This window comes from Eleutherodactylus coqui, chromosome 7 (assembly GCF_035609145.1).
Source record: "Eleutherodactylus coqui strain aEleCoq1 chromosome 7, aEleCoq1.hap1, whole genome shotgun sequence".
In the NCBI taxonomy this organism is placed as follows: domain Eukaryota; kingdom Metazoa; phylum Chordata; class Amphibia; order Anura; family Eleutherodactylidae; genus Eleutherodactylus; species Eleutherodactylus coqui.
This window is the reverse complement of record NC_089843.1, coordinates 179,316,366-179,343,076: the sequence shown is the minus strand read 5'-3', so window position 1 is coordinate 179,343,076 and position 26,711 is coordinate 179,316,366. Positions and strand designations below refer to the sequence as shown.

Genomic DNA, 26,711 nt, shown 5'->3' with positions numbered 1-26,711 from the left:
TATTATACACATATGCATACACACAAACACCCTCCCTTTGAGGAAACAAAAACCTATTGACATGTCAGAATAGTTCACAATCAAAAACACGGAAACTTTCTATAATAGCCTTTTATCAAAAGCATGCAATACTATCCTGAAAAGAAAAAATCCCTTGTTTTGTGCATTTGCATAATACAGAAACAAAAGCATATTTTATGCCACTTCACTAGCTAGAGAGAAATATGTAAAAAAACCAAAAACTACATAAACTCACAAATGCCCCATTTTGCATGGAGTGCCCTTATGTAATCCTTGTTTAGCATCACCTATTTATGCATTGGCTTTAATAATAAAGCAGTGTGGGAGTAGGAAGCAGGAAAGTGCATTGCGACTATTGTTGGAGAGAAGTGTTCACTTCAATGGGATTTTGTAATAGTCCTTTCTCTTCCAGAGTGGATAAGCCTGGATAGGAACATAAAGGGGCTCTTTTTATACAGATTGCATTGGCCATCTGTAGAGGAGCTCTTATGCGTCATTAAAGCCTTAATACCCGATAGATTTGGGGCCTTAATGACTGCACAGAGTTCCGGGCTTGAACAGGTTTAACTGCTCCAACTTTTCTGTTTGCTAGGATGAAAGTGGTTGCATTTCCTTGGATCTGGGTGCCAAGACCCTTATGAATCCACTCAACAAAGGAGCTGTGATCACTTCTCCTCAGCAGCGGAAGCAGCCTATTATATGGTTGAGCTTCACACGGGTGTAAATGCGTTTCCGTGCACATTTGCTCAAGGGGCATTATGTTTTTTGGGCGCACCTGTACGTATTTTACTGTATTTTTAGTGCGCACGTCATGCATATTTGCACATGCAAAAAACTATGCATGCATGCTCTCATTGATTTCAATCAGCCATCAAATTATTTTAATACGTGCAGTAAGCTGCGCAAATGCTTTTACATGGGTGTATTCTGCATGCACATTTTGTTTGTGCAGAAAAAAAAAATTAAATACACAGCAGCTATTTCTGCAAGTATGGTGCATGAAAATGGCACATATTAAACTAATTCAACTTAATTGCCAATAGGAATCAACAGGAGCATGCGTGCGTGTTTCTTTGCAGGTGCAAAAAATACAGAAAAACACGCAGAGGTATGTGCAAAAATGCAATGTCCATTGTGAAAATACGTAGTAGAAAAACGTGCGGTAGGTCACCTGTACACGACCGGGTCGGATTCTGCATGCGGGATCCCGCAGCGGAATTTGATCCGATGCCCGGCCGGTGACTCTTGGCATACCTGTCCGGATTCTTCTTTCCTGTACTGTAGATGCGTCGGCCGGTGTGTCGGCACAAATGTGCAGTACAGATAAAGCCACTAGGCGATGACGCGGGTCCTGCGACCTTTCAGCAATGTTGATTGTAGAAGGGCCGCGGGTCTGACGAGTCGAGCAGTTTTATATAGCAGGCTATTTTTCACATGTATGTATGCCAATATGAATTGATCTATGAAAATCAATTCATTTTCAGTGACTCCATTCACCACGTATTACCCAGGTGTGCATACGCGGTGAAATCACGCTTGTGGGAAGGAGCCTTTAGGTTAAGCATATTTACACTTTTGTTTCAGCAGTCGGTGGGATTCTCAGCACGTGAACCCCATCAATCAAAATTTATGACACGCCAGACATTTTAGGACAGTGCGGTTACTCTTTAATCCCTTCTAACCCTTTAGACCTGCCGATTTGTCGCGTGAACAAACAAATAATGTTGGAGATCGCTCGGGCAGCCCTTTTATACAGACAGATACATTGTTGGCCCTTTCAAACAATGAAAACGTTCAGTAGTTCGCATTTGCTGTAGGAGGCTACATACAATACAAGCTGATATACCCGGCTTCGCCCGAGTTAATTTGGTACTGGTGTTTATCTGGTGTTCACAAGGAAAATCTTATGAAGTCGTGGTTACTTTAGAGATACCGAGGAAAAAAATATGTTCACCATTTTGCATGGTTCTTTGTGTTACCCAGGAAACACCATGTGGAGGTAACCATGCGACGCTTCCTTTATATGAAATGACATCAGGAAGTGAGAGAATTAGATTCTGTACGTAAAATTTGGACGCTAATTCTTTTGCCCTTAGAATTGAATAATCGAGTTGGGACCCATTAACTTTTCATATTTATGACATAATCAATGCCTGTGCCAAATTTCAAGTCTCTATGACATCGGGAAGTGAGAGAATTAGATTCTGTACGTAAAATTTGGACGCTAATTCTTTTGCGCTAGAATTGAATAATCGAGTTGGGACCCATTAACATATATATATATATATATATATATATATATATATACACATACACACACTACCGTTCAAAAGTTTGGGGTCACATTGACCCCTTTCCCCCCCTCCCTTTTTACGCCTAATAAAACGGAAAAATGATATAGGAAAATAGCCCCATATGTCACCGGGGGGGAAAGAAAAAAAGGGGGGGGGGGGGGGGGGGAAGAGAAAAATCCCTAAAAAGTGCCTGGTCATACCATTTCTTGTCATACCAAGTGTCCAGATAAAAGGCATATCTGGTCATTTCTTAGGTGTACCAGTCACACATATAGCAAACAGACTGCTGCATGTAAACAGACGTGACACATGCAACACGTTACTGTACAACGCACACGCCTGGCAGATTGATGAGTGTGCTAGTAATGCTCATAACACCGATAAGGAACTGATTGAGTAATACCAGCACGGTTCAGCACAGAAAAGCTGGCAGGAAGCCTCACAAAGTGCCTCGAAAAAAAGAAAAAAAAATCAATACTCGGTCCAGAGTACAAAGATAAAACGTAAGACCTACCAGCCTATAATCAGCCGTCAGCACTCATTGCACCCGCTAATCGTGTCACACTCGTTAATCTGTTTATTAATATCTCTGCTTTACTGACCTGCGTAAATCGAGCCTTTATGGCTCCTCCACACGAGTGTATGCACAATCGCGCATGCCTCTGCGCAACATATTTGCACGGAGAACGAGTCTTTTTTGCAAGCGAAATGGCGTATTTTACTGTACTTTTTGCGCTCGCAGGATATGTTCATTTGCGTGGGGCAGACGAACACACCATGATTTAAATGGCTATTTTGCCTAGTGTGTTCCAGATATGTTCTTTTTACTGCATCCCGCTACGCATTGTTCATGCATTTGCGCACCCTCAATAGTCTTCTATGGGCACCTTTGATGCGCAAAAGTAGAGCATTCTGCGTTTTAATTGCGAGCAAAAAAAAAAAAAAAAATGGAAACAAACCCAATGAAATCAATGAATTCTATTCTGTACGTATTGCGAATGCAAAATGCGCTCAAATACGCCTGCGTGCCTGAGCCCTTAGGCCAGCTGCACAAGAGCATAAGGATATTTGCAGAATGAATTATCCTTTTTTCGTGCACGCATCAGCGTATTTTACTGTATTTTTGCCCTAGCAAGTTATGTTCATTTGCGTGCGGCAAACAAATGCACAGTTTAAAAAAAGGCCATTTAGCTCCAGATTTGTTCTCTTTCCAGCGGAATTACGCAGTGCTTCACGCATCCTCTTGCGTCTTGCATGCGCATTTGTGCACCCCCACCTATTGACTTCTATGGGGTCCTTTGGTGCACAAATACACAGAAACAGAGCATGCTTTACTTTTTTTTTTTTGCGCATGCAAAATACAGAAATGTATATGAACCCATTAAAATAAATAGGTTCTCTTTTCTGCCTGTGTACAGGGGCTCTTATTAGCTTGTAAGGCATGTGTGTGCTGTGTCGTTCTGAGCCTGCTACCTTGGGTCATGAATGCCTACTGTAAAACAATATCACTGGAGGCTGGAAATAGACGTGTCAAGTGCAGCTCCGCATTTAACTAATAAATCAGCAGCAAATACCCAATATATACTTATTACTGCTATTACTTGTAGGGAGACTCTTAGAATACACAGGTAACAAAAAGGAGGAAGTATTAATATGCCCATCAGCAATTTATGACGTCTATTCTGCACCCCTCTCGTTCACCTGTATTCTTTCTTTTGGGTCACAGGTATGCATCAAGAAGCTACTCAGAATTATTAAAGGAGAGGTCCATATGTAAGCTACTGTGTTAATGACCTATACATAGGATAAACCATCAACAGTAGATAATCAGGGGTCTGCCACCAGTGCTAATCTGGAGTTCACCAGCCAGTGCCTACTGTAAAGGCATAGACAGCACCCCACTGCAGTGGCAAGACTTGGTTATCCAAGCAAAGCTCCCATTGAAGTAAATAAAAACTTTGTGTGCAATACCATGCCAGGCCACTACAGTGAGAACGGAGTTGTCTGCTTCCTGCAAAAATCAGCTCAGTGCATGAGCGCACTGGCCTGCCAAACAGCTGATCAGGGAGGGTCCCAGGCTGTGGACCACTGTCAATCTTCTACAGATGACTTGCCCTTGGGATAGGCCATTAATAGTTTGCAACGTGACAACTATGAAAACTTATTTACATCTATGTTAGGGCTTTCCGTCTCTTTTTGGGCTCCATCTCTGCAGACTGCGCCAAAAAAAAACAAAAAAAAACAAAAAAGGAAGCAAACAAAGCATTTTGGTTTTTTTTTTGAAAGCCAATTTAAATAAACGAAGAAAGAAAATGGAAATGTTTATTCCTGTTTTAATTCTACTTTTCTGTTCCAAAAACGCAACAGAGAGATGGAAAGCTCTAACACAGATGTGAATGAGCCCCAAGATGGGAGCCTTCTGGCTGCTGTAAGGCTCTGTTCACACCACAATTTTGTATTATCAAATATATTCATCTGCTCGTCCCCCCAAAATAACTATATTATATATTGACATATACACACAAAAGGTGTATACAGTGATATACCCATAGACTATTACCCAGATGCAGACATATTGAAAAATACGTCCTTATTTCATACGGTTTTGAAAGCTGCAGGCTACCATAGCTTTCAGAACCACCTTAACACATATAAGTTTATGCCTTTTTTCTTTTATATATTATACTAAGTATCCGCTAAACCTAAACACAAAAGGTAAAGGTTTCCTCAGTAGGAATTAGAGCATAACATTTGTATTGTAATCCCTGCATTCATATCTGTAGCAATAGAGAAAGATTCCGATAAAAACCTACATCACCTGTATTGCAATGTTTTACCAACGCTATGAAATAATTTTAAAAAACAGAGTGAAGAATATGCCACCTAGTGGTGACATCTGCAAGTACCCTAAAGGATTTTTTCCCCCTCATTTCCACATGGGACAGATATGCTGCATACATTCCATAATGGATTTGCACGCAGAGAACCCACAGCAATAGGGGTTGCAGGGGGTCGCAATTGCGACCTGGCCCCTAAGCCAGGGTCGGCCTAGAATCCCCTATCGCCATGTTAAGGCTGCCTGACTACACTGTTACACGCTACGTCTAGGTAGAAAGGGGGCAGAGGTAGAAATAAAGGGGCATTGTGTGTGAAAAAGGAGGAAATAACGGGGCATCACTGATCCACAGAATTTCAATTTATGTTACAGATCTTCACTGCCAGTTTCACGGTTTTTAATGAATAGGGCGATTCTGCAGCAGAATCCATAGCAAGTCATACATACAGATTTTGTTAATAATCTGAAGTGGATTTTCCACAAATTCTATGGCAAAGTTTTTATGCTGAAAATTACGTCCCGTGTGGCTGTACCCGTAGAAAGCCTTCACGGGTTATATTCAGGACCTCTGTTAGGCTGCAGATTGTATTGCAACTACATCTTCATATTAACAGGGCCGGCTGAAGAGCTTTGCTGCTGCGGCCCTGCTGACTCCAACAAGGTCTCTCTTTTCTCTCTGCTCCCGCACGTTCCCCCGTACAGGCTCGTCTTAGTTAGGTTCTCAGAGCTGTGAATGTATTAGGTGGGCAATACCCGCTGCCAATGGGTTGATATCCGACTTGATTGACTGAGTAGTAGGGAACACCCAGCTGACACATTAACAATGCAACTAAGAGGAGCCAAAATGGGGGAATGAGGGGCCAGGGCCACAGCTGCAAAGCTATGTAATCTGCCCCGTTATCATGGGTACATGGCAAGTCCTCTTTAAAGACACAAATCTTGGAACTGTCTCATGAAATACCTATTTATTTTTGCACAAAATTGTCATTCTTGTGTTTTTTCCCCACTGAGGTCACTGAGTAATTATCTAGGGAACCAGAACAAAAGCTTGATACATACAAATGACCTAAAAATACGCTATTTACTAAAGCAGCGGGTGGACGGGGTTTTCATCTATTACATGTATCTTGACGATGCAGAAGTACATGAGGTGAGCAAGGCTGAAGAAACTTACTGGAAGTAGCTCGGTCCAAAAACTGTTGCCAAATTATAGACATTCATCTTGTTCACTGTATGGTGTTGAACCACCTGCGTCAGAAAGTGGCAGAGGTACTTCAGCAGGCTGCAGTGGGTGTCCGGCAGCTCTTTTAGGAGCTCCTTCAAGCTGCTTTCTCTCTGTGCGTCACTTCCACTCTCTGTGAAGACAAAGAAAAGCAGCTTAATGCAATGTTGAATGTAAACTACTGCAAATCCAACCTAGTGGGGAAAGAATAAAGTGCTGACAGAAATCCAGTGGAATAGCCAGAGGGGTAACTTGAAGTTCCAGGGGACCAATGTGAAAAACTGTAAGGACGGGTTAACGTGCGCTGGGCAACTGAGTGGACCCCATTATAGTCAATGGAGTTCGGTTCCATCATAAGACGGACCTGTTAGGCCAGGGGATTCCCTTTTCCTGCGCCCGAATAGCTTTTAATGGGTTCAGTCACATGAGCGTATTTTTTCGTGTGAAAAAAAATACATGGCATTACCCATCTTGAAATCCATGCATAAATTCGCATGATATACGAAGAAAACCTGCGTATTTGCTGCAGATATACACACACAAAATCAATAGGATTTTGTGCGTGTAAAAATGTGGTGCAAATACATGCCCGAGTGTGCAAAATACATGGACACAAGTGTATTTCGGCCACGCAAACACAACACATAGCGTATTTTTGACGGTAGAAACACACTTAAGCCCGTTTAAACAGGCCCTTAGTTTTTTTGTCGTATTACAAAAAATTACAAATTTGTAATGTAATTACAAAATTACAGCATCACTATAGTAGGTTTACACTGATTTCTGGAATGAAAAAAGTCACGGAGATCGGGGTGCACAATGCAAATCTTTCCTTCGGACTTAGGCCGAATGTCCACTTGCACGCACGGATTCCACTGCTGAATCCCGCAGTGGAATATGTGTGTGCCCCCAGCTGCTGCCTGATTTTTTTTTCTTCTGCCTGGAGCATTTGCTCACTTTTTTTTCTAAATCTCCTGCTCTCCCGTGGATCTGTGGCATAGCACAAATAGCTGTGGCTGTGCCACTGATCCGGACGACCTCCATTGGCTTCAATGGAAGCCGTGGGAGCCGTCCGTACGTGAGATACACAGGAAAATGGAGCGTGCTGCAATTTCTTCCGACCCGCACGCTGGGAAGAAATCACATCCGCATGCCTGTAGCCGCCCTACAGATGCATCCCTATGGGCAGCAAAACGCGCAGATTTTATAAATAATATCCGCACGTGGACATTGGGCCTTATGATTTTTTTTTTTGCTGACAAGGCCCACTGAAAGGGGTTAAGCTGAAGCAAGTCACAGCAGATCCTAGCGATAGAACATCACTTGCTATGGCAGGAATGCTCATTCACATCGAGAATTTCACTAGAACACTTGTACATATGAGGCCTAAAGTAAAAAAAAAAACAAAAAAAAACAAGACTACATTAACAATAAATAGAACTGCAACAGTTGTGACATTTTGCAATAAGGATCGTTAGACATTTACACACTGATGAAATAGGTCACAAGGAGGAAGACAACACATTACATTCAATGGGATTCAAAGCTTATTTTTCAGAGGAACAATCTGCACAGAATAAAGGGAACCCATCAACTATAAACTAAGTTATGGTGCTTAAAGTTTAGATGGCGGAGTTCTGGGAACTTCTCATACTCATCTAACTTTACCATAAACCAAGTTATTAGTGCATCTAGTTTAGGTGGCGTGGAGATGGGGGAGCTTCTTCTCATACTCACCCGATTCCCCATTCCTGCTGTGTTCCCTGGTGGAGTTAGCTATGTGCACCAGTTTGACTACACAAAACTGCACATGCGGACTTCACCAGGGAACACGGTAGGGACGGGGAACCGGGTGACTATGAGAAGAAGCTCCCATGACTCCACGCCACCTAAGTTATAAGCACCATACCTTTAGCTTATGATGCTTATATTTGTTGATGGGTTCCCTTAAAAAAAAATCTTACAACCCAATACAACTCTACGTAAAAGTTTAGAGATCAAGGTTTTTCTTCTGCCCTAGAATTGTATGATGATCCAGACTGAAAAGTAGGAACGGAACCGAGGCTTGCAAGGCTGTAGGAGGAGGCAGCCCATGACAGGGTTAACAGGGAGTGAAGGGGCTAACAAAGCGGAGGGGGAAGCGGGGAGAAGGAAGGGGAATGAAAGTGCGAGAAAAGAAGAAGGAGGAGCCACAACAGAGAGCAGTTCGTGAGTTGGAAAAGACAGGACATACAGCAAAACAGTGTGGAAGTCCCACCAGCTTGCCCTATTGGAAGAGGATGTTTTTGTTTTTTTTTGTGTTTTTTTCCCAGTTAAAATGTATTTAAAGAGGGATGGTGTGCATTGTCATGGCAGTGGTTAGGGGGTCCTTGGAGTGGGAAAAAAGTGGGGTTGGGGGAAGGCAGGGGCTGGATAACCACCTTCCCCCTTTATTGATTAAGGATTATAGTGGGTCTGTCGCCTCTTGTCTCTGACAGGCCGAAGTCCCTGCAGAGATGGTGGGAGTGTCTAACCTTGGAATGGCTAGTGGGTCTCTGAGTCAGGAGGTAGGTGGCTGGAGACAAGTGGCGATATTGGGTCTCCCAAGTCAGTTGGTGTACAGCGAGAGGCACTTGTTGGGAAATTGGGTCTCCCGTGTCAGTTGGTGTACGGCGGGAGGCATTACATTATATTTCCATTTGGGGGGCTCCAAGGACCTCCCTCTTTCCTGGGGTGTTTATTTATGTAAATGTATGTTTGTAATAAAATGGCTGCTATGGCCAATTTATCCCAAATCAAGGAGAGTCTGTCATTAATTAGGTTATTGGAGGTGACTTGGTGGAGGTATTATTCTGTGGGGCTACATCTGCACCTGAAATTGAAGAGCCCATGGAGGTGTGTGCCTTCTCTAGTTGGAATGGTCGTAAACGGTAATACTTCCATATGAATTGCTTCTTCTACTGCAGTTATCTGGGTTGTTTTACTCTGAAAACGTCCAGTGAGGAAAAAACGGGAATTTTTCTTACCGATAATTCCCTTTCTTGAAGGCATCATGACAGCATACATCTGGAGGTTGCTCACCTGCTGACCTGATGGGACAGGAAAAGGCAGAGCATAAAAGAAACCTCCCCTCCACCAAACACCAGTGTGTTCCAAATAACCACAGTGACAGAATACTTAAGCAGAAGGTGTGTGACATCACACACCTCAGACAAAGAAACATAAGCATACACATTACCTCATGTGTTGGACAAAATAAGGGTAACCATGTCGGTAGGGGGGGAAAAAGCCCGTATGCTGTCATGATGCCTTCAAGAAAGGGAATTATCGGTAAGAAAAATTCCTGTTTTCCCTTCGTCATCATGACAGCATACATCTGGAGGAATACCAAATAACTGGCATGGGCTTTTTTAGGGAGGGATTACCGCTTGGAGCACCTTCCTACCGAAGGTTGCGTCCTGACTACATTTAAAGTCCAGCCTGTAATGTTTAATAAAAGTATGGCCAGAAGTCCACGTGGCTGCGTTACAAATCTGCTCGATTGACGCATGCGCTCTTTCTGCCCAAGAAGATGCCACCGCTCTCATCGAGTGGGCCTTCAATCCTTCTGGAGGAGGGATGCCCTTGGCCTTGTAAGCTTCCTGGACCGCTCTCCTGAGCCACCGGGCGATCGCATCTTTAGAAGCGGCCCTTCCTTTGGCCTGCCCCTGAATTTGAATGAAAAGTTTATCGGTCTTTCTGAAACTTTCCGTTGCCTCAGGGTACGCTAGTATAGCTCTTTTGACATCTAGATTATGGAGCTTCTGCTCCTTTTCGTTTTTGAAATTTTGGCAGAAGGCTGGAATAACTATTGGCTGGCCTCTGTGGAAATCTGACAAGACTTTAGGCTGAAAGGACGGGTCTAAAGAAAATACTATTTTGTCTGGGTGAATAGTCATATATGGGGCCCTTCGTGAGAGGGCCTGGATTTCACCCACGCGTCTGGCCGACGTGACTGCCACAAGGAGGGCTACCTTTTACGTCAGCAAGGCGATGGATAGATCTCTAATCGGTTCAAAAAGGGGGATCGCAGAAGGCCTGAAGGACTATGGTCAGATCCCAGGGGGGTGCCGTAAGCCTTGTAAATGGATGCAATCTACTTGCCCCTCTAAGAAGTCTCCTAATCCACCTGTGCTCCGCAAGCGCGAGATCAAAAAATGCCCCCAAAGCCGCAACTTGGACTTTGAGGGAATTCGGACTCAACCCTTTATCCAGGCCCGCCTGGAGAAAATCTAGGATTTTACGGATGTCTGGCTGATCTAACTGCTGGATGTCCTGGCCTATCCACTCTGAGAATTTTCCCAGACTTTGGAATAGATCCTTTTTTGTCGAGGGTTTAAGGCTCTCACTAATAGTGGAAATTACATTAGGAGAAAGACCCTTCCCCAAGAATTTTACCCGTTCAAGATCCAGGCCGTAAGCCTGAACTTGTGAACCTCCGGGTAAAGAAGAGGGCCCTGCAGCAATAGGTCGGGTCTTGGTGGAAGGTGGAAAGGCTCTCCTACTGACAGAGATCTCAGGAGGGGAAACCAAGGTCTTTTGGGCCAATAAGGTGCTACCAGAATTACTGACATGCTTGACCGCAGTAATTTCCTTAGTAGGAGCGGAATTAATGGTAAAGGGGGAAAAAGCGTACGCCAAGTCCCAAACCCAGGGGTGAGGGAGAGCGTCCGTGCCCAAGGCCTGTTTCTCCGCGCCTCGGGAAAAGAAAAGCCGGTACTTGGTATTTGCGCTTGACGCAAATAGATCTATTTCCGGTACCCCCCATTTCGTCACGAGCAGGCTGAACACCTCGGGATGGAGTTCCCACTCTCCTGGGTCCACTTTCTTCCTGCTTAGAAAGTCTGCGGCTGAATTCTCGGCTCCTTTTATGTGAAAGGCCGACAGTGACTTGGTTGTGAGTTCCGCCCACTGAAGGATCCTTCCCGCCAACTGCTGCAGTAGAGGATTCCTGGTGGCGAATGAGTGACACTGTCGTCATATTATCTGAAAAGATCCTCACATGCTTCATCCCTAAGAGCGATTGCAGGCTACGTAGGGATTTCCACACCGCATTAAGTTCTCTAAAATTAGACGAACCAGATCTCTCGATTGTCTGGTCGAGTGAGGACTGTAACTTTTCCCAATTCTGAAGGATTAGTGACTGGAGACCGCGACTATGGAACTGAGCCCAGGGAACCACGCTAATACACGAAGTCATTATCCCCAGGATCCGCATTGCGTCTCTTACTGTTACTCTAGATTTTTTATAGAGAGTGGAGCATTCCTCTAAAATATGCTGTTTCCTTAGAGGAGGAAGGGATGAATTTTGAAGACTGGAATCCAGAATGACTCCCAGGAATTTTTTCCTGGTTTCTGGTTCCATGTTGGATTTTAGATCATTAATAATCCAACCCAGGTCCTTAAACAGTTGAAGTGTGGAACCCAAGTGTGACCTCAGAATAGTCGGGGAATCTGCCACCAACAGGAAGTCGTCCAAGTAGGGGACGATAATAATCCCACGATTGCGCAAAAAGGCATCCATTTCTATCACCACCCTGGAAAAAATTTCGCGGAGCGGAGGAAATTCCAAATGGGAGGCAAATAAACTGAAAGTGACAGATTTCCCCTTCCATTCTCAGCGCAAACCTCAGGAACTTTTGCGCGTTGGTGTAAATAGGGATGTGAAAGTAAGCATCCTTTAGGTCAATTGTAGCCATTACATTATCCCTGGCAATTAGGGGAGTTGCAGTTCTAATAGTCTCCATTTTAAATTTTCTATACTCAATGAATTTATTCAATTCTTTGAGGTTAATTATTGTGCGGTGGGAGCCATCTGGCTTGGGAACCAGAAAAAGGGGGGAATAAAATCCCTTCCCCTGTTCCTTTTTGGGGACGGGGATAACCGCGCCGAGATCCAGCAGGTTCTGTACACCTCTCAACAGAGCCTGCTCTAGGGCTGGAGACTGGATTGGGGTTACAATAAATCTGTCAGGGGGGCGAGATTCTAGTTCGATCTTGTACCCCTCCGCCACCAGGTGTAGCACCCACTCGCAAGTTGTTATATTACGCCAACTAGTGGCAAAACGAGCCAGTCTACCGCCCACCGGGCACGAAGATGCGGGCTGAGGGACGAAAATAAGAGTCTTACCCCTTCCACCCTTCAGATAAGACCATCTTCCGGTCTTCCCTTTCCCAGCGTATGTAGACGAGGGACGAGGAGTGAAGGGTCTTTTGGGCGGTCTGATGGCTGGCAGTCCCTGGTTCTTGTCAGCTGCTTTTTCCAGCAGGCGATCCAGGTCCGGTCAAAAAATGCGTGCACCCCGAAAGGGTAGGGCACACAGCTTATTTTTGGATGTTAAGTCCCCCGACCACTCCTTTACCCAGACTGCGCTTCTGGGGTGTTGGATAGGGCTGCCGTGTCTGCCGTTGCTGTCCTGAAGGGACAGGAAAAACACTGGTGTTTGGTGGAGGGGAGGTTTCTTTTATGCTCTGCCTTTTCCTGTCCCATCAGGTCAGCAGGTGAGCAACCTCCAGATGTATGCTGTCATGATGACGAAGGGAAATCAGACTTGTTACTTTAGGCTCTGCTCAGGTTTAGGCTCTGTTCAGGTTTAGTTTCTTTCAGACTTCCAATTGGACGCAGTGCAGAGTTCTGTGTCAGAAGTATTTTCAGTATATGTCCTGATTAAATCAAGACTAGAGATGAGTGAGCATACTCGCTAAGGCACATTACTCGAGTGAGTAGTGCCTTAGCCGAGTATCTCCCCGCTCGCCACTAAAGATTCGGGGGCCGGTGACAGGTGAGTTGCGGTTGGGAGCGGGGGGGGGGGGGGGGGGGGGGGGGGGAAGAGAGGGATCTCCCCTCCGTTCCTCCCCGCTCGCCCCCGCCACTCCCCACCGGCCCCCGAATCTTTAGAGACGAGCGGGGAGATACTCTGCTAAGGCACTACTCGCTCGAGTAATGTGCCTTAGCGAGTATACTCGCTCATCTCTAATCAAGACTCAAAAATCTGTTTCCAGAACTTTTTGGGAGCCTAGAGTTAGGTGCGAGGAGGAGAGATACGTAGTAGCTAGAGATGAGTGAGCATACTCGCTAAGGACAATTGCTCGATCGAGCATTGTCCTTAGTGAGTATCTCCCCGCTCGGAAGAAAAGGTTCGGCTGCCGGCGCGGGTGACAGGTGAGTTGCGGCCATGAGCAGGGGAGAGTGGGGGAAAGAAAGGAGAGAGAGATCTCCCCTCCCTTCCTCCCCGCTCTCCCCCGCCACTCCCTGCCCGCCGCCGGCAGGCGAATCTTTGCTCCCTAGCGGGCAGGTACTTGCTAAGGGCAATGCTTGATCGAGCAATTGCCTTTGGCGAGTATGCTCGCTCATCTTTAGTAGTAGCTAGTAACCTCTGTGTCTTCTCAAAATCTCCTCCAATTGTCCCTGGTCTTGTGGAAGCATTCTAAAACTTCTTTGAAGGCTACTTCTGAGGGTCTGACCTCCGGGGTGGGGGTTGAAGGGTACTGTCGTGCCACTCTGATGAAGGAAAAGGATTGGATGATGTCACAGTGGAAACTCTAGTCTACGTGATGTGGTTTCCAGACCTTGCTTGCTGTCATTTTGGAGCTGGCCAACAACAGGAGCACATTTCTGCCTGTATTGGTAAACTGTCTAGGCAAATTTGGCAAATAAACCTAATTTGCAATGGGTGTTGAATCATTTTGATTGCAACTGTATATGCAAATGAATTTCATATGAAGTTGTTGTATAATAAGGAATGATAAAAAAGACTGACAATATCCACTAAATCTGTTCCCAGCAAGTGAGCGAACAATAACAGACTGTGGAGCTATTAGGATTCAGCCAAGAAACTTTCCCGGCTTCAGAGGACTTCCTATTCTGCACCAAGAGCTCTGAACAGCAAGTCCTCTATTTAGCACTTGAAGTAGCGTGTGTTCCGATACTCAAGCCCATTCACTGACAAGACACTGTGATCTCTAATAGAAGCATGCCACACGACTAGAAACTGGTATTACTGTGCTGGCATGCCATCACTGCCAGCGGGTTGCCAGTATAATATATATTGAATGAGACCACGCGTGAGCTAAAGCAATAAATCATGATATGATATAATTTACAAAATAAAAAAAACTTTAGACTAAGAATAAATCCTACCTCCAATTATATAGATAATATGCGTCAGGACCCGGGTCTTAATATTGGAATATGCATCATTAGGCAGTTTTCGCTACAGAATCCACACCCAAAGGTCTACAGTTATGTGATTAGAAATCCACTCTGCAGGCTATATGGTGTGGAATCTTTCTGTGTGTGGATTTCAACTTCACGTCGTAAAAAAAAAAAAAAAGAAGTTACATGTCACTTTTTGACACAGAACCCACTCATTGATTTGTCAAATCTGCATAAAGGTCCCAGCTGCTAGAATGCAAATCTGTGGCAGAAATCTGCATTAAATATTCAGAATTCTGCCCCAATCTTCATTAAAATCTGTGTCTGAAAAATCTGACGTAATTTCAGTTGTATGAACATAAGCCTTACGCTGCCTCCATGCAGCATTTTTGCACGTTATACGCAGAGAAAAAAAACAACAAAAACATTGATTTTAATAGGTTTGTTTACAAGCGCATAATTTTTCAGTACATCTCGGTTATATAGAAACACAGACATTCCACAGGAGGTAGCTGAATAAGTGCTGTGGGGGCCCTAACTGTGGGCCACTACACCTGCTCTTACAGTTACTGCCCGTCTAGTTGTGGAACAGTAATTGGGGCTCGAGACAGCACTGGACCCCAAGGAGGCGACTGAACTACTGGCCACCGTTACTTGACTAAAGAAATGTGCCCGTTAACCCATTCACTTTCATAAATCACCAGGGTTGAGACATTAAATCCTTCACTACCAAAACCCACCAAAGATAGTATTATATGCAGGGGAAGATTTTTGCTGAGGCCAAGCTACAGAAATTAGTAACAAAATCCAAAAGGTAGCATTCAAATATTACATGCTACAGTCACTAAGTACTTCAGAAGGGTCGGTGATCCAGGGGTTATTTTGATCACCAGATTGGAGTTGGGAAGAAACTGTTTTCTATTAAATTAGGAAAATTGGCGTCTACCTCATTGTTTTTTTGCCTTGATCTGGATCAACATTGGGGGTAATAGGCTGACCTGGATGGATAAATGTCTTTTTTTGGCCTTACATACTATGGTACTACCTGTAGGTTTTGCCATATATTTTTTGCAAACTTTGACTACAGATCTCTCATCTGACATGTATGGCCATTATAAAAAGGAATCCACTCCTGACACTATGTAAATGTTCTATAGAGATGTATGTGCACTACTGCACCACCCCAAGAAAGAATACTGTGTGAACTCACATGCACCAATTTCTATTATATCACATATGATTTTGGGCTGTAGTGTCTGAAACATAAAAGAAAAAATAATAATTTGGGAGAATTTCTCTATCAATATATTACATTGATAGCAATAAATTAACATTTTTGGCACCATATATATAGCTGTAGCATGGTGTTTGATTATTCAACCTTTTCATAAGGTTATTATTTCCTATAAGCCATTTCCCTACAGTTTTTGTCAATCATTGATATACATTAAGGCAGGGTTCACACACGGCAGATTCCCGGAAATCTCGCGGTTTGGCCGCAGCAAAAACCGCGAGATTTCCGCCGGGAGAACCGCCGCGGTTTAAGCCGTGGCGGCTTTGAAGCGGCTCGGCCGCATGCTTTTCCGTTGCGGCCGGCGCTCCCATAGAGGAGAGCGGGGCCGCGACGTAAATAAACAAAAAAGGAAAGGTAAACAGACCTGCTCAATCTTTGGAAACCGCGGCTGCGGCCGCCGCAGCCGCGGTTTCAACCGGATTTACCGCAGCGGATTAGCCGTCCCGTGTGGACGAGATTTCTGAGAAATCTCATCCACATGGCTGGCTAATCCCGAGATTAGCGACCGCGGGCGGATCTGCTGCGGCAAAACCGTGGCAAATCGGCCCTGTGTGAACCCAGCCTAAAGGTAGAGAATGTTATTTTTATATTGTGTTAATTTGGAAAACTGTTCCTGAAGCTACTCTCATAAAAGATTTTTGAGTCACCAAGGAAGTAACACGTAGGGTGACACAACACAGAACTGATAGGTAATTAGAGCCTAGCCACACAGAAATGGATTCAATGATGTAGTGTATCTGTGGGAGAAAACGGATTGTCAAGCATGTTAATGAATACGGCAAACAATGCATTAGGAAGTCCATTCAACACTTCTTTAGTTGCTACAGGATGCTGAATATTTTCACATTTGTAGTAAATAAAAGGGTCCGTTTACACCAAGCAATTACCGCTTGAGCGAGCAAATGACGTCATCATTAGCTCGTTTGCTTGTCCACTCTGTTTATACAGCAGATACATCGTTGGTTTGTTTAATTGAGAAATTGTTCAGTCATTCGCATTCACTGTATAGGCAATAGCGACTGAACGCGCCATTTAACCTGAACGATTAATGAGGAGCCTACGATGATTTTTATGCTGCATAGAATGAACAAAAAGAGTACCATTATCGTGGCCATTGGCGTGTTCGTTGGTCACTCATCGAAACAATATCGTTCTGCTTAAAAGGGCCGTGATCCATACTTGTTCTCTGATCCTATTAAAATTGAACAGCAGAGCAAATGGTGGTAGAAAAGGAGAACAAATCTACACTATATCTTCAACCAAACCCTCATTTCCAACTTTTTTATTTTGGTAGGTGGTTACATTTGGGCAACAAATCGAAATGTTGCAGTTGGAGAGAAAAGAATGTCAAGTTTTCTTTTGAAGTCCTGATGATATTTGATTTGTTAAGAAGCAGAAGAGATTGAGATTGAGAGTCAAGTCTACAACAAATTCCACGATTAGTGCCTGTACTTCCTAATATACATGCTGTTAAAGTGTGGTCAGAAAACCTTGTACTTACCCTGGTAGACCTGAATGAACCTGGGTAGCAATGCAGCACTGATTACTCCATCTGGCATCTCTCGGAGGAATAGCTTCAGCAGACTAGCAGCAGAATGGACATCTCCATCCTCTGGCAATGTCACCTGCTCCCCGTTTTCATACTTTAGTCGCAGCTGTTCGACTACCTTAACATTTCCATTTATTCTGAAAAGGCCTTCCTGAGTCAACCCTGAAATCATAAAACATATTAGCATACATTAGAGTGCACACATACAGTTTTCTTCTCCAGGATGTAGTGCTACTAATCATGCAAAGTGACATTTAAACAGCTCTTCATTCAGTATGAACAAAAAATAGATGTGTAGACATTATACCAGTGATTCCCAACAGGGGTGCCGCGTTTCCAAAGCTGGAAATCACTCAGCCGACATTAAATGGAACTTCCAGGCAGCATCCTCTGGTATACGCCAGGGTCGGAGCAGAAGCACTGCTCCGACCAGTGTAGTGGCCGCTGCTTAAAATTGCAGGCTGGGGTCCCATTGATTTCAATAAGAGCTGCACCTGCAATTACGAGCTCTAGCCTAGAAAATCCCTTTAAGTTGGGTCCACATGGGGCAGAATTTCTGAGTGGACCCTGCACAAGTAAATTTCTCAGCATTTACAGTAGCAGCAAAGCCGTTCCCACTGCAGGACTTTACCTCTTCTCAATGAGAGGGTGAATTTTGCTCAAAAACACGCAATAAAATCTGTATCAAAACCTGCGCTAAATATTGTGGATTTTTAAGCAGACTTTCTGCTGCTGACATTCCGTAGCAAATCACCCCATGTGGTCTCAGCCCTACGATATGTTTAAACTTAGAGGAAATACTTCAGGAGAGTCAAAATACGCGCCATCGGGGCAGATTTTGACTTGAAATCAAATACACTTATGCAGCGGATTTCAGAAGATATCGCACTCCCTCGCCCCTCCAAAATCTTTGCGCTCTCAATGCCTCCTTTACCCTGCAGCCTCTAGTGAGCGCAGCGCCACTGGTCTGGTGATGTGGAAGTAGGCAGCGACGCTGCGCTCACTAGATGCTGCTGGGGGGCAAAAAAAAAAAAAAAATCAGAAAATTGTGATCTGCCCTTCGGTAACCACGCGCACTTTTGGTAGGAATGCCCCGAGGTAGGATTTTTTTCCCCCACGGCTGAGAAGGTTGGGAAGTTTTGCATTATACCTAATTGTGTACAAGCAGATCTAGAAAATGTTGAAGAATACACTGCAAGCGATACAATATATCTTTGTCTTTACTTCAAAACATCTGATATATGACTTTTCCTCATATCGGCCATCTTTAGATATCTGTATGAACTGCACTTCTAAATTCCACTACCAGAAGTAAATCACAGCTACATATACCCCAATTTCTGATGATATATTGGTTGTACGGTAACGCATAAATACAGCAGCCTTCATTTATCCAAAATGTAGGTCTTGTGTGTTTATTTAACCTTCCTTCTGCCATGTACATTTGTTGGCCTCTGTGATCTCAGAGAGATTCCTTCTGGGCCAATTCTAAAGAATCCCTAAACAATGACCAAGATGCTGATCTATCACATTCCAAAGCCATGAGCTCCTTCTTAGTGTGGGAGAGCGCTTGCAGTACCATTCCTGCACAGTATATGGAGCTGTGCCATTGCAGTCTGACAATAGCGCAGGCATGCAGCTGATTGGCTGAGGTCCAAGCCACTGGGCTGTACTGCTGTACTGCTGTGCTGTCTGTTCATGCACAATAACGATTGGGGGATTTCATTATAATTTGTTGGATCTTTTGCACGTTCACTACGCTGAGGGGGAATGTCGGCTCTATTAGGATACTACGATCGGATATTGATGACGTATACTGAGGATAGGTTATGACTTCGCAGCTTCACATGAGCCTATACACAAAAACACTCATCAAAGCTCAACATGTGTGATGCACCCCCTTCCATGGTTTAAAAGGCCATTTAGCCTACTGAGGTCCAGATGTGTTCTTTTCCCCACCATTTTGCACAGTGTTTTACGCATACCCTTGCATATTTGCACAATTCCCATAGGCTTCTATGGGGCTTTTGGTGCGTAAATACGTACAAAAATAGCGCATGCTGCATATTTTCCATGTGCGTTCGAAATGCACATGCAAAAAGGAGTGATTTGCATTACCCATAGAAATCAATGTGTTCTATTCTCTGCGTATTGCGCATACAGATTGGACACAAATATTTTCTACTCTTGGAAAACCCCTTTAAGCTTTATTTGCATAGGTGAGTTTCTCGGACCAATATCGTGCATTTTTTATACACGTATATACTTATAATGGTAAAACGGCATTGTATTCGCACATGGCATGTGAGTGCAATGTGACCCTATAAAAAATAATGCGCGACATCACCCAAAAATAGGACAAGCTGCAATTTTTCTATCTAGCAACATCTAGTAAAAGAAAAATCACCCATGAAAATACACTTCTTGCAAATAGGTCCCATTTCTGGGCATCTTGCAACGCACAAAACTTGGCCGATAAAATCGCCCATGTAATTACAGCTTTAAACAGCTTTGCCTAGGGAGAAGAATTATCCTATTGTCTAGGACTAGAGAGAATAGCTAAGGCCCATTTACACCAGCAGATGATCGCTCAAACGACAGTTTGAGTGACAGCTTTGAGCGATCATTTTGCATAAACTATTGAGTAGCTACTCAGCTACTTAAGAGCAATTAATTGTGCAAATAAAGCCTTCCCTGAATGCAGTTAATAGCCCGAGGGCTCTTATCTGCGTTCAGATCCTTTGTTCTCCATGGGGAAACAATGCCATCAGCACTCCCAGTAGAGAACTGCTGATAAGGCTGACCAATGATTTTTAGGTTGGACTGAATTTCACAATCAGCCAGCAGTGCCTGAAAAGCGCACAATGGGCGCACATTTAGACGCAACGATTATCGCTAAAACGATCGCCGATTAGCAATTTCTTAGCGATCATCAGCTGGTGTAAATGAGCCTTTACTGTCATCTTACAGAGATGTGGATTCTCTGTAATCTGCCTGGCACTGACTAGACTGAAGTGAGGAGTCTAGTCAGAATGCAACAGGCCGAGATGACAAGAAGCCTAGTCAAGAATGGCACCAAGGGTCATAGATGGGAGTAGAACAACAGGTATCAAATGTACAATTCCAAATGCGAGGTAGAAGCAATTTTAAAGAAAAAGCACAAGATAACAATCAGGGTCAATTAGGAGTCAAAAAGTGAAAACCAGGAACAAGTAATGACAGCCACAACAGGATATGAATGTGAAACTAGGGTGAGGCATAGGAAGACGATTCCATTTTAAATAGGCCACAAGACTTGGTCACCTTCAGGAGCCAGTACGCTCTACTGCTGTCACCAGACCGGTGGCAGCAGAAAAGAAAGCATCCAGTTCACTGGTGTAACTATAGGAGATCCAGGGGATGCAGTTGCACCCGCGCCCAGGAGCCTTAGGGGGCCTATAAGGACTCTTCTCCATATAGGGAGCCCAGTACTATGAAGAAAGCATTAGAGTTGGGGGCCATGTTACAGGTTTTGCATTGTGCCCCAGGAGCTTCAAGTTGTGCTTCTGCGTTAAGGGGTTAAGAGAAGTTAGCCCCCCCCCACAAGATAAACACCCGGGCCCATGAGCCTTTAGCTACGCCCTGATCCAGCTGCTAGTAGCAAGGAGCTGCAGCTTTTCACTAGAAGGCATGGCAGGAGCCTGGTCGAGGGGGATAGCAATAAGTGGTCTACTGGCTGTAAGGTGGAGTCTGGGCAGACTTTTGATCTAGGCATCAGGGAGAAAAGCACTGCCTCAGGGGCATTGGCAGTATTAGAGGAGAACATGATGTGGTAGAGAGTGAATACAGCATTCAAGAGCAGAGGCCATTTCAAAACATCACCATTAAACGTAAATACATGACCCAATCTCTGTAGGCATCTCTAACAGGTTTCCACCACCTAAGTGTAAATGCTTCGGTGGTGGTACTCCAATTTCATTGATCATTGAGATAAAAAGACATTCCAAGATTCCTTTCCCAAGATAGTCTTAGATGTCTTCCTTTTATTGCCCCTCAGCAGTTTGTTGACCAAGTAGATGGTGTGATTAGCAGTATGTTCTTGAATGCATAATTCAGATGAGATAACAGCCTATCCGAGAATGGAGTGTGAGGGAATGACGGAAACTAAATTAGAAACAAAACTATCTTAGACAGAACCCGGTGTGACGACTGCAGGAGGAGCTACCAGACTAGCCTTGCAGAAAAGATTCAGTAGAATTGGTAATTTTTAAAATTTCAATTCCTGAATTGATCGGAGTTTCGAAGTCCAGTGGGCGGGCCTAATCAGCAACTGACACCTGTCTCAGTGTGCACATATATGGAAGACTATCATTTACTAATAAGACCGCCCACTTGACTCCTGAGCCCAGAAGAGATTTTAATGACTGAGAGGTTGCACTGAATCTTTTCCCATAAAACTATACATCAATCTTCTCAGCTGTCTAGAATCTGCTGTCCACAGACTAGACTGCACATTCAATGTGGCAGGTTCCCTTTAAAGGGTTATTCTGCGCATAGACTAACATTTTAAAATCTAATGTACATTATCACAATAGGCATTATTGTATCTTGACACCACCAGAAGTAGTGGTGGAGCCAAGATACAGTGTGTTTGACAGGGGGTTGACGCCATCCTGTTCGTGATTGGCTGGCCGCCTGTCTCCCCGTCCTCGGCCTTACAAGTCCTGTAGGCGTCGGTGATTTAATTACTTGTATTCTGACTTTACCTTCTACAAATTAGCCCTAGTCACACTGATCTCCTGCAGCGCTTGTATGTAAGCATGTAAAGCAGAGCTGCAGGGTAAGGGTGCATTCACACGAACGTATATCGGCTCGGTTTTCACGTGCTCCCGCCCCCGCCAAGGTCTGGGAATTGGCCCCGCCCCGCCCCGCCTCTCCCCATTGCAAATAGTGCAGAGGGGCGGAGAGGAGGCAGAGAGGGGGCGGGAGCACAGTTCCTGGCCCTGGCTCTTCCATCCTCCCCCCTCTGCACACGAGGACAACGTATATCGGCTCGGCGTGAAAACCGAGCCGATATACGTTCGTGTGAATGCACCCTAAAGCAAGGGAATGGCACAAAGCAAGGAACCTCAGGCTCCCTAAAAACGGTGTGGCAGGGCTGGCAATCATCTATTATAGTAAAGTGGAGGTAAAAAAAGCAGCCAGCAGTGAATAAATAAGGATTACCCATAAGTCATTTATTGCATTTTAGTTTTTCCATTAGTGAGTCAATAACATGGAAAGCTCACAGCGGATGGGAGCGTAATTGGCAGATACGGCCCATGTGTTTACAGCAACCCACTTCAGACAATCACGCCGATAATGTATACAGAGCTGGTTTCTCTGCGGTACATAAATCGCCTTCTGATGGATTGTAATTCACATTCTTAGCAACAGCAATTTTCCTATAAAATAAACGACTGCAAACAACAAGACGCAAAAACTGAGAGGAAGAGACCAAAAGTAATATATATCGAGGTTTATGCACATAAATGTATGTTTACATAGAGATTAACCCTTAACGACTACCCATATGTCTTTTGCCGATGGACGTTAATGGGCTTTATTCTGATGCAATCGCCTTTTCACGACGCTGCATCAGAAGCCTAGTACAGGTCTCCAGTGCCCAGGGGAACGGGTGCTCAGCTTTTGTATAATAGCCTGACACCTGCTCAAACAGTGTGGACCAGAGAAACCTCCAATCCCTGCTGTTTAACCCTTTACAAGTCATGGTCACTGTGACCGTGGCATGTAAAAGGCCGACAGTGGGAGTGGGCTCCCTCTCTCACCAATCGGACACCGATGACCACAGGGTCCTGATGCTATGCCACCCGGAGCCTTGAATATGGCCTCTGGGTCTGAGAGCTGGCTTCATAGGCTTTATAATTAGAGATGAGCGAGTATACTCGCTAAGGCACATTACTCGAACGAGTAGTGCCTTAGCCAAGTATCTCCCCGCTCGTCTCTCAAGATTGGGGGGGCTGGCGCCGGTGACAGGTGAGTTTCGTCGGGAGCGGGAGATGTCCCCTTCGTTCCTCCCCGCTCTCCCCCGCCGGCCCCTGAATCTTTAGAGACGAGCAGGGAGATACTCGGCTAAGGCACTACTCGATCGAATAATGTTCCTTAGCGAGTATACTCGCTCATCTCTATTTATAATACATGGCTATACTGAAGTATAGTAGGTAATATGAGAATGATAAAATTGGTGATATTCAAGTACCCTGGTGTCTCACAAAAAACGGAATAAGTGATCAAAATGTTGCATTAAAAAGTACGATGCTATACAGGGAAAAAAAACCCCAAAAAACGCAGCATGTTCTATCTTCGATATCGTCAATGGTTCTCAATGCCGGCCCCATTCATAACAATGGTGGAATACCAGTGATCCTCTGCTGTAGCTGTGACAGCCACGACGGACATTCCCTTTAGCCCCGCTAGCACCAAGGGGTTTCTTCTGATGCGTTTTTAACATTAGAAAGCCCCATTGTCTTTCTCATGAGAAAAATCGCTGACGCTCAGACATATCAGGAGAAATTCACGATATTGCTGAGACTTTCTCACGACGATATCGTGATCGCCCGTGTGGAACTAACCTTAAAGAGGTATTCTCTCAGTGTTTCATGGTATTCTCCGACCACCTTGCTGGGTGTGAAGGAAACAGTCAAGGTAGCACATGTCCTGAGGCCGGTTTCACAAGACTTTGCATGTTCGCTCAGAAGGATAGTAATTGCCATTTCTGCAAGCAGATTTAAAAATCGCAGCATGCTCTATTTTTGTGCGGACGGTCTACATTGAAGTCAATGGAAACCGTCCGATCCGCAGCCCATATGCAATGGACATTGAAAAATACACACAAAAAAATCTGTACTGCTCTAATTCATTGTAAAGGGCAATTCAGTTGATTCAATATATGCTATTTGCATCTGCAAATGCACAGAAAGAGCGCGCTGCGTATTTTTTGCACAAACAAAATGTGCGCATAAAATACATTTATGTAAACAAATCCAATAAAATCAATGGGTTCTATACACGCAAATACATTAGTGTGACACAGGCCTGAGGGTGTCTTCACATGAGCGCAAGTGCAAAAACGTATGCAATAGCGCAAACTTCATTACGCAAAATGTCAGGGCTATCGCTCAGCGTGTGCACGTTTTACTGTACTCTCTCGGCTCCCGGGAAGCGTTCACATCATCGCGGACCGTAATTAAAAAGGCAGTGCAGCCTTAGTCTCCAGTGTGTTTTCCCAGCAAAATTGCGCAGTTCATTATGCATTTCGCAGTTACTGGGTATTTGAGCACCACCATAGACTCTTATACTGCCTTTGGTATGCAAATGTGCACTAAAATAAAGCATTTTGCGGAGTTTTTTTGCACACGTGGAATGCCTCTGCAAAAGCGAAGGTGAGAATTAACCCATTAAAAACAATGGTTTCTATTCTCTGCGGTTTGAGTATGCTTGTGTTAAGCCACCCTGACACTGCTTCTGTAACGCCTAAGTGAATGGGAGTAAGGGCGCTTTCACACTGGCATATGCGCATAACTAAAAAAAAACAAAACCCATTTGTGCATTAATACAGGTTTCCTATTTCAATGGGCTCATTGACAGCTGCATATTTTCCAGTCGCATGAAAAATACGCAACTGTGAATGAGCACATTGAAAGCAATGGGCTCTACTTGCTTTATATTTACACTCGTGTGAAAGAGCCGGTCATTCTAGAAACAGCATAGCTCAGCACGCTTCTGTAACTCCTATTCACTGCAATAGATGTTACAGCAACAGCTTAAGTCTGTCGCCTCGGCTGTTTCCATAATACCCAGCGAAGAGCTTCGGAAATGCAGGGAGGAAAATACCTGGTTAAGGGCTCACACCCACTGGCGTTTTTTTAACGCGATTGTCAATTGGACTTTCTAATGTTAAAAACGCATCGCACACAAATCGCAAAGCACAAACTTGCGATGTGTTTTTAACATTAGAATGTCCCATTGACAATCGCATAAAAAAAAAAAAGCAGTGATATCGCATTGTTAAAAATACGCAAGTGGGTAAGAGCCCTAAGACTGCTTTCACACGGCCAAGAAAAGTCAGAGATTTGTGCACTGCAAGCCGCACGAATATGAACTCCATTCATCACAGTGTGGTAGAAAAAAAAATACTGCCGCATGTCTTTGGGTGTTTTCAATGGGGCTGGCAAAAACATTGCACGGCATGCGGATGACAACCATGGGAAACACTTGCCGATGCTCCAGCACGTGTAACAGCCGCATTGGAGGATCGCTCCTTCCCTTAAATGATGCGAGGGGTTTTTGACACGAAAATGCCTCGCACCTGTTGGGAAATCGTTTCGAGTGCGATATCAGCCAATGTCACGCTTACCTGTGTGAAACTAGCGTAAGGGTGGTCTCGGATGAGTGTAGGCGCAGAAACACTTGCAATAGCATGACTTTTTGCATATGTATCTACGCTGTTCACATCGGCGCCGGGCTGTGATTAAAAAGGATGTGCATCCTAATTAGTTCTTGCTGTTATTGATTGCTCCGCAAAATTGCACAGTTCAGTGCACAATTTAACAGGGATTGGACGCATTTGTGCACCCCCATAGACTCCCATGGTGTCTTAGGTGCGCAAATGTGCACAAAAATAGAGCATTTTTCTTTTTTTTTTCCTGTGCATGAAAGTGAGAATGAACTCATTGAAAACAAAAAACACGCTCGTGTGAGAGAGCGCTGATGATTATACCGCCATACTGTTATTTGCGTCCAAGCTCTGCGTAAACACATATATGTGCATAAACCTCACTAGACATTACTTTTACACCCAGGGTTTCCCATCTCAGCCATGAAACGCTGCGATGGGAACACCCCTTTAAAGCAAAACAACATACTTGTACAATGCAGTATCTCAGTTCATTTCCACCACCACATATAAAGAGGTAGAGCGTACCTTCACTGCGCAGGTACTCCACCACGCTCCACACCACAGCGGGGACACCGTTTATGACCAAACCTTCTTTATGTAAGTCTTTGAGGGGAACACCAAAAACTTTCCTGCCCGGCTCGGGGGGCTGTCCTCTTCCAGGCCGCACCACCACTTTTTTCATGTCTTCCTTCAGCCTCACAGCAGCTTTGCTTTGCTTGAAGGAGTAGAAGAAGAGAGAGCAGTCATGAGCAGACACAACAGGGGGCTGCATACCTGGGCCTGGATTTGGACGCTCAAGCATTCTGTTCCATATCAGAAAGAAGGCAAGGAGTCGAGTGTGAAGGGTCTCTGGAGAAATGTTTTGAGGCTGGGAGTGATCTTTTC

General features: G+C 44.4%; 1 protein-coding gene across 4 annotated transcripts in view; it reads right to left on the bottom strand.

The window, feature by feature from the left end:
* FAM13A (family with sequence similarity 13 member A) overlaps window positions 1-26,711 on the bottom strand; it is a 159,579-nt gene extending 132,868 nt beyond the window's left edge. For all 4 annotated transcript variants that reach the window (XM_066574040.1, XM_066574042.1, XM_066574041.1 and 1 more), the window contains exons 1-3: window positions 26,352-26,711; window positions 17,342-17,551; window positions 6,326-6,506 (exon numbers count right to left, since the gene is read on the bottom strand). In XM_066574040.1, the coding sequence (XP_066430137.1) occupies window positions 6,326-6,506; window positions 17,342-17,551; window positions 26,352-26,628 (668 nt within the window). In that variant the 5' untranslated portion in view covers window positions 26,629-26,711. The remainder of the gene's footprint in view (window positions 1-6,325; window positions 6,507-17,341; window positions 17,552-26,351) is intronic.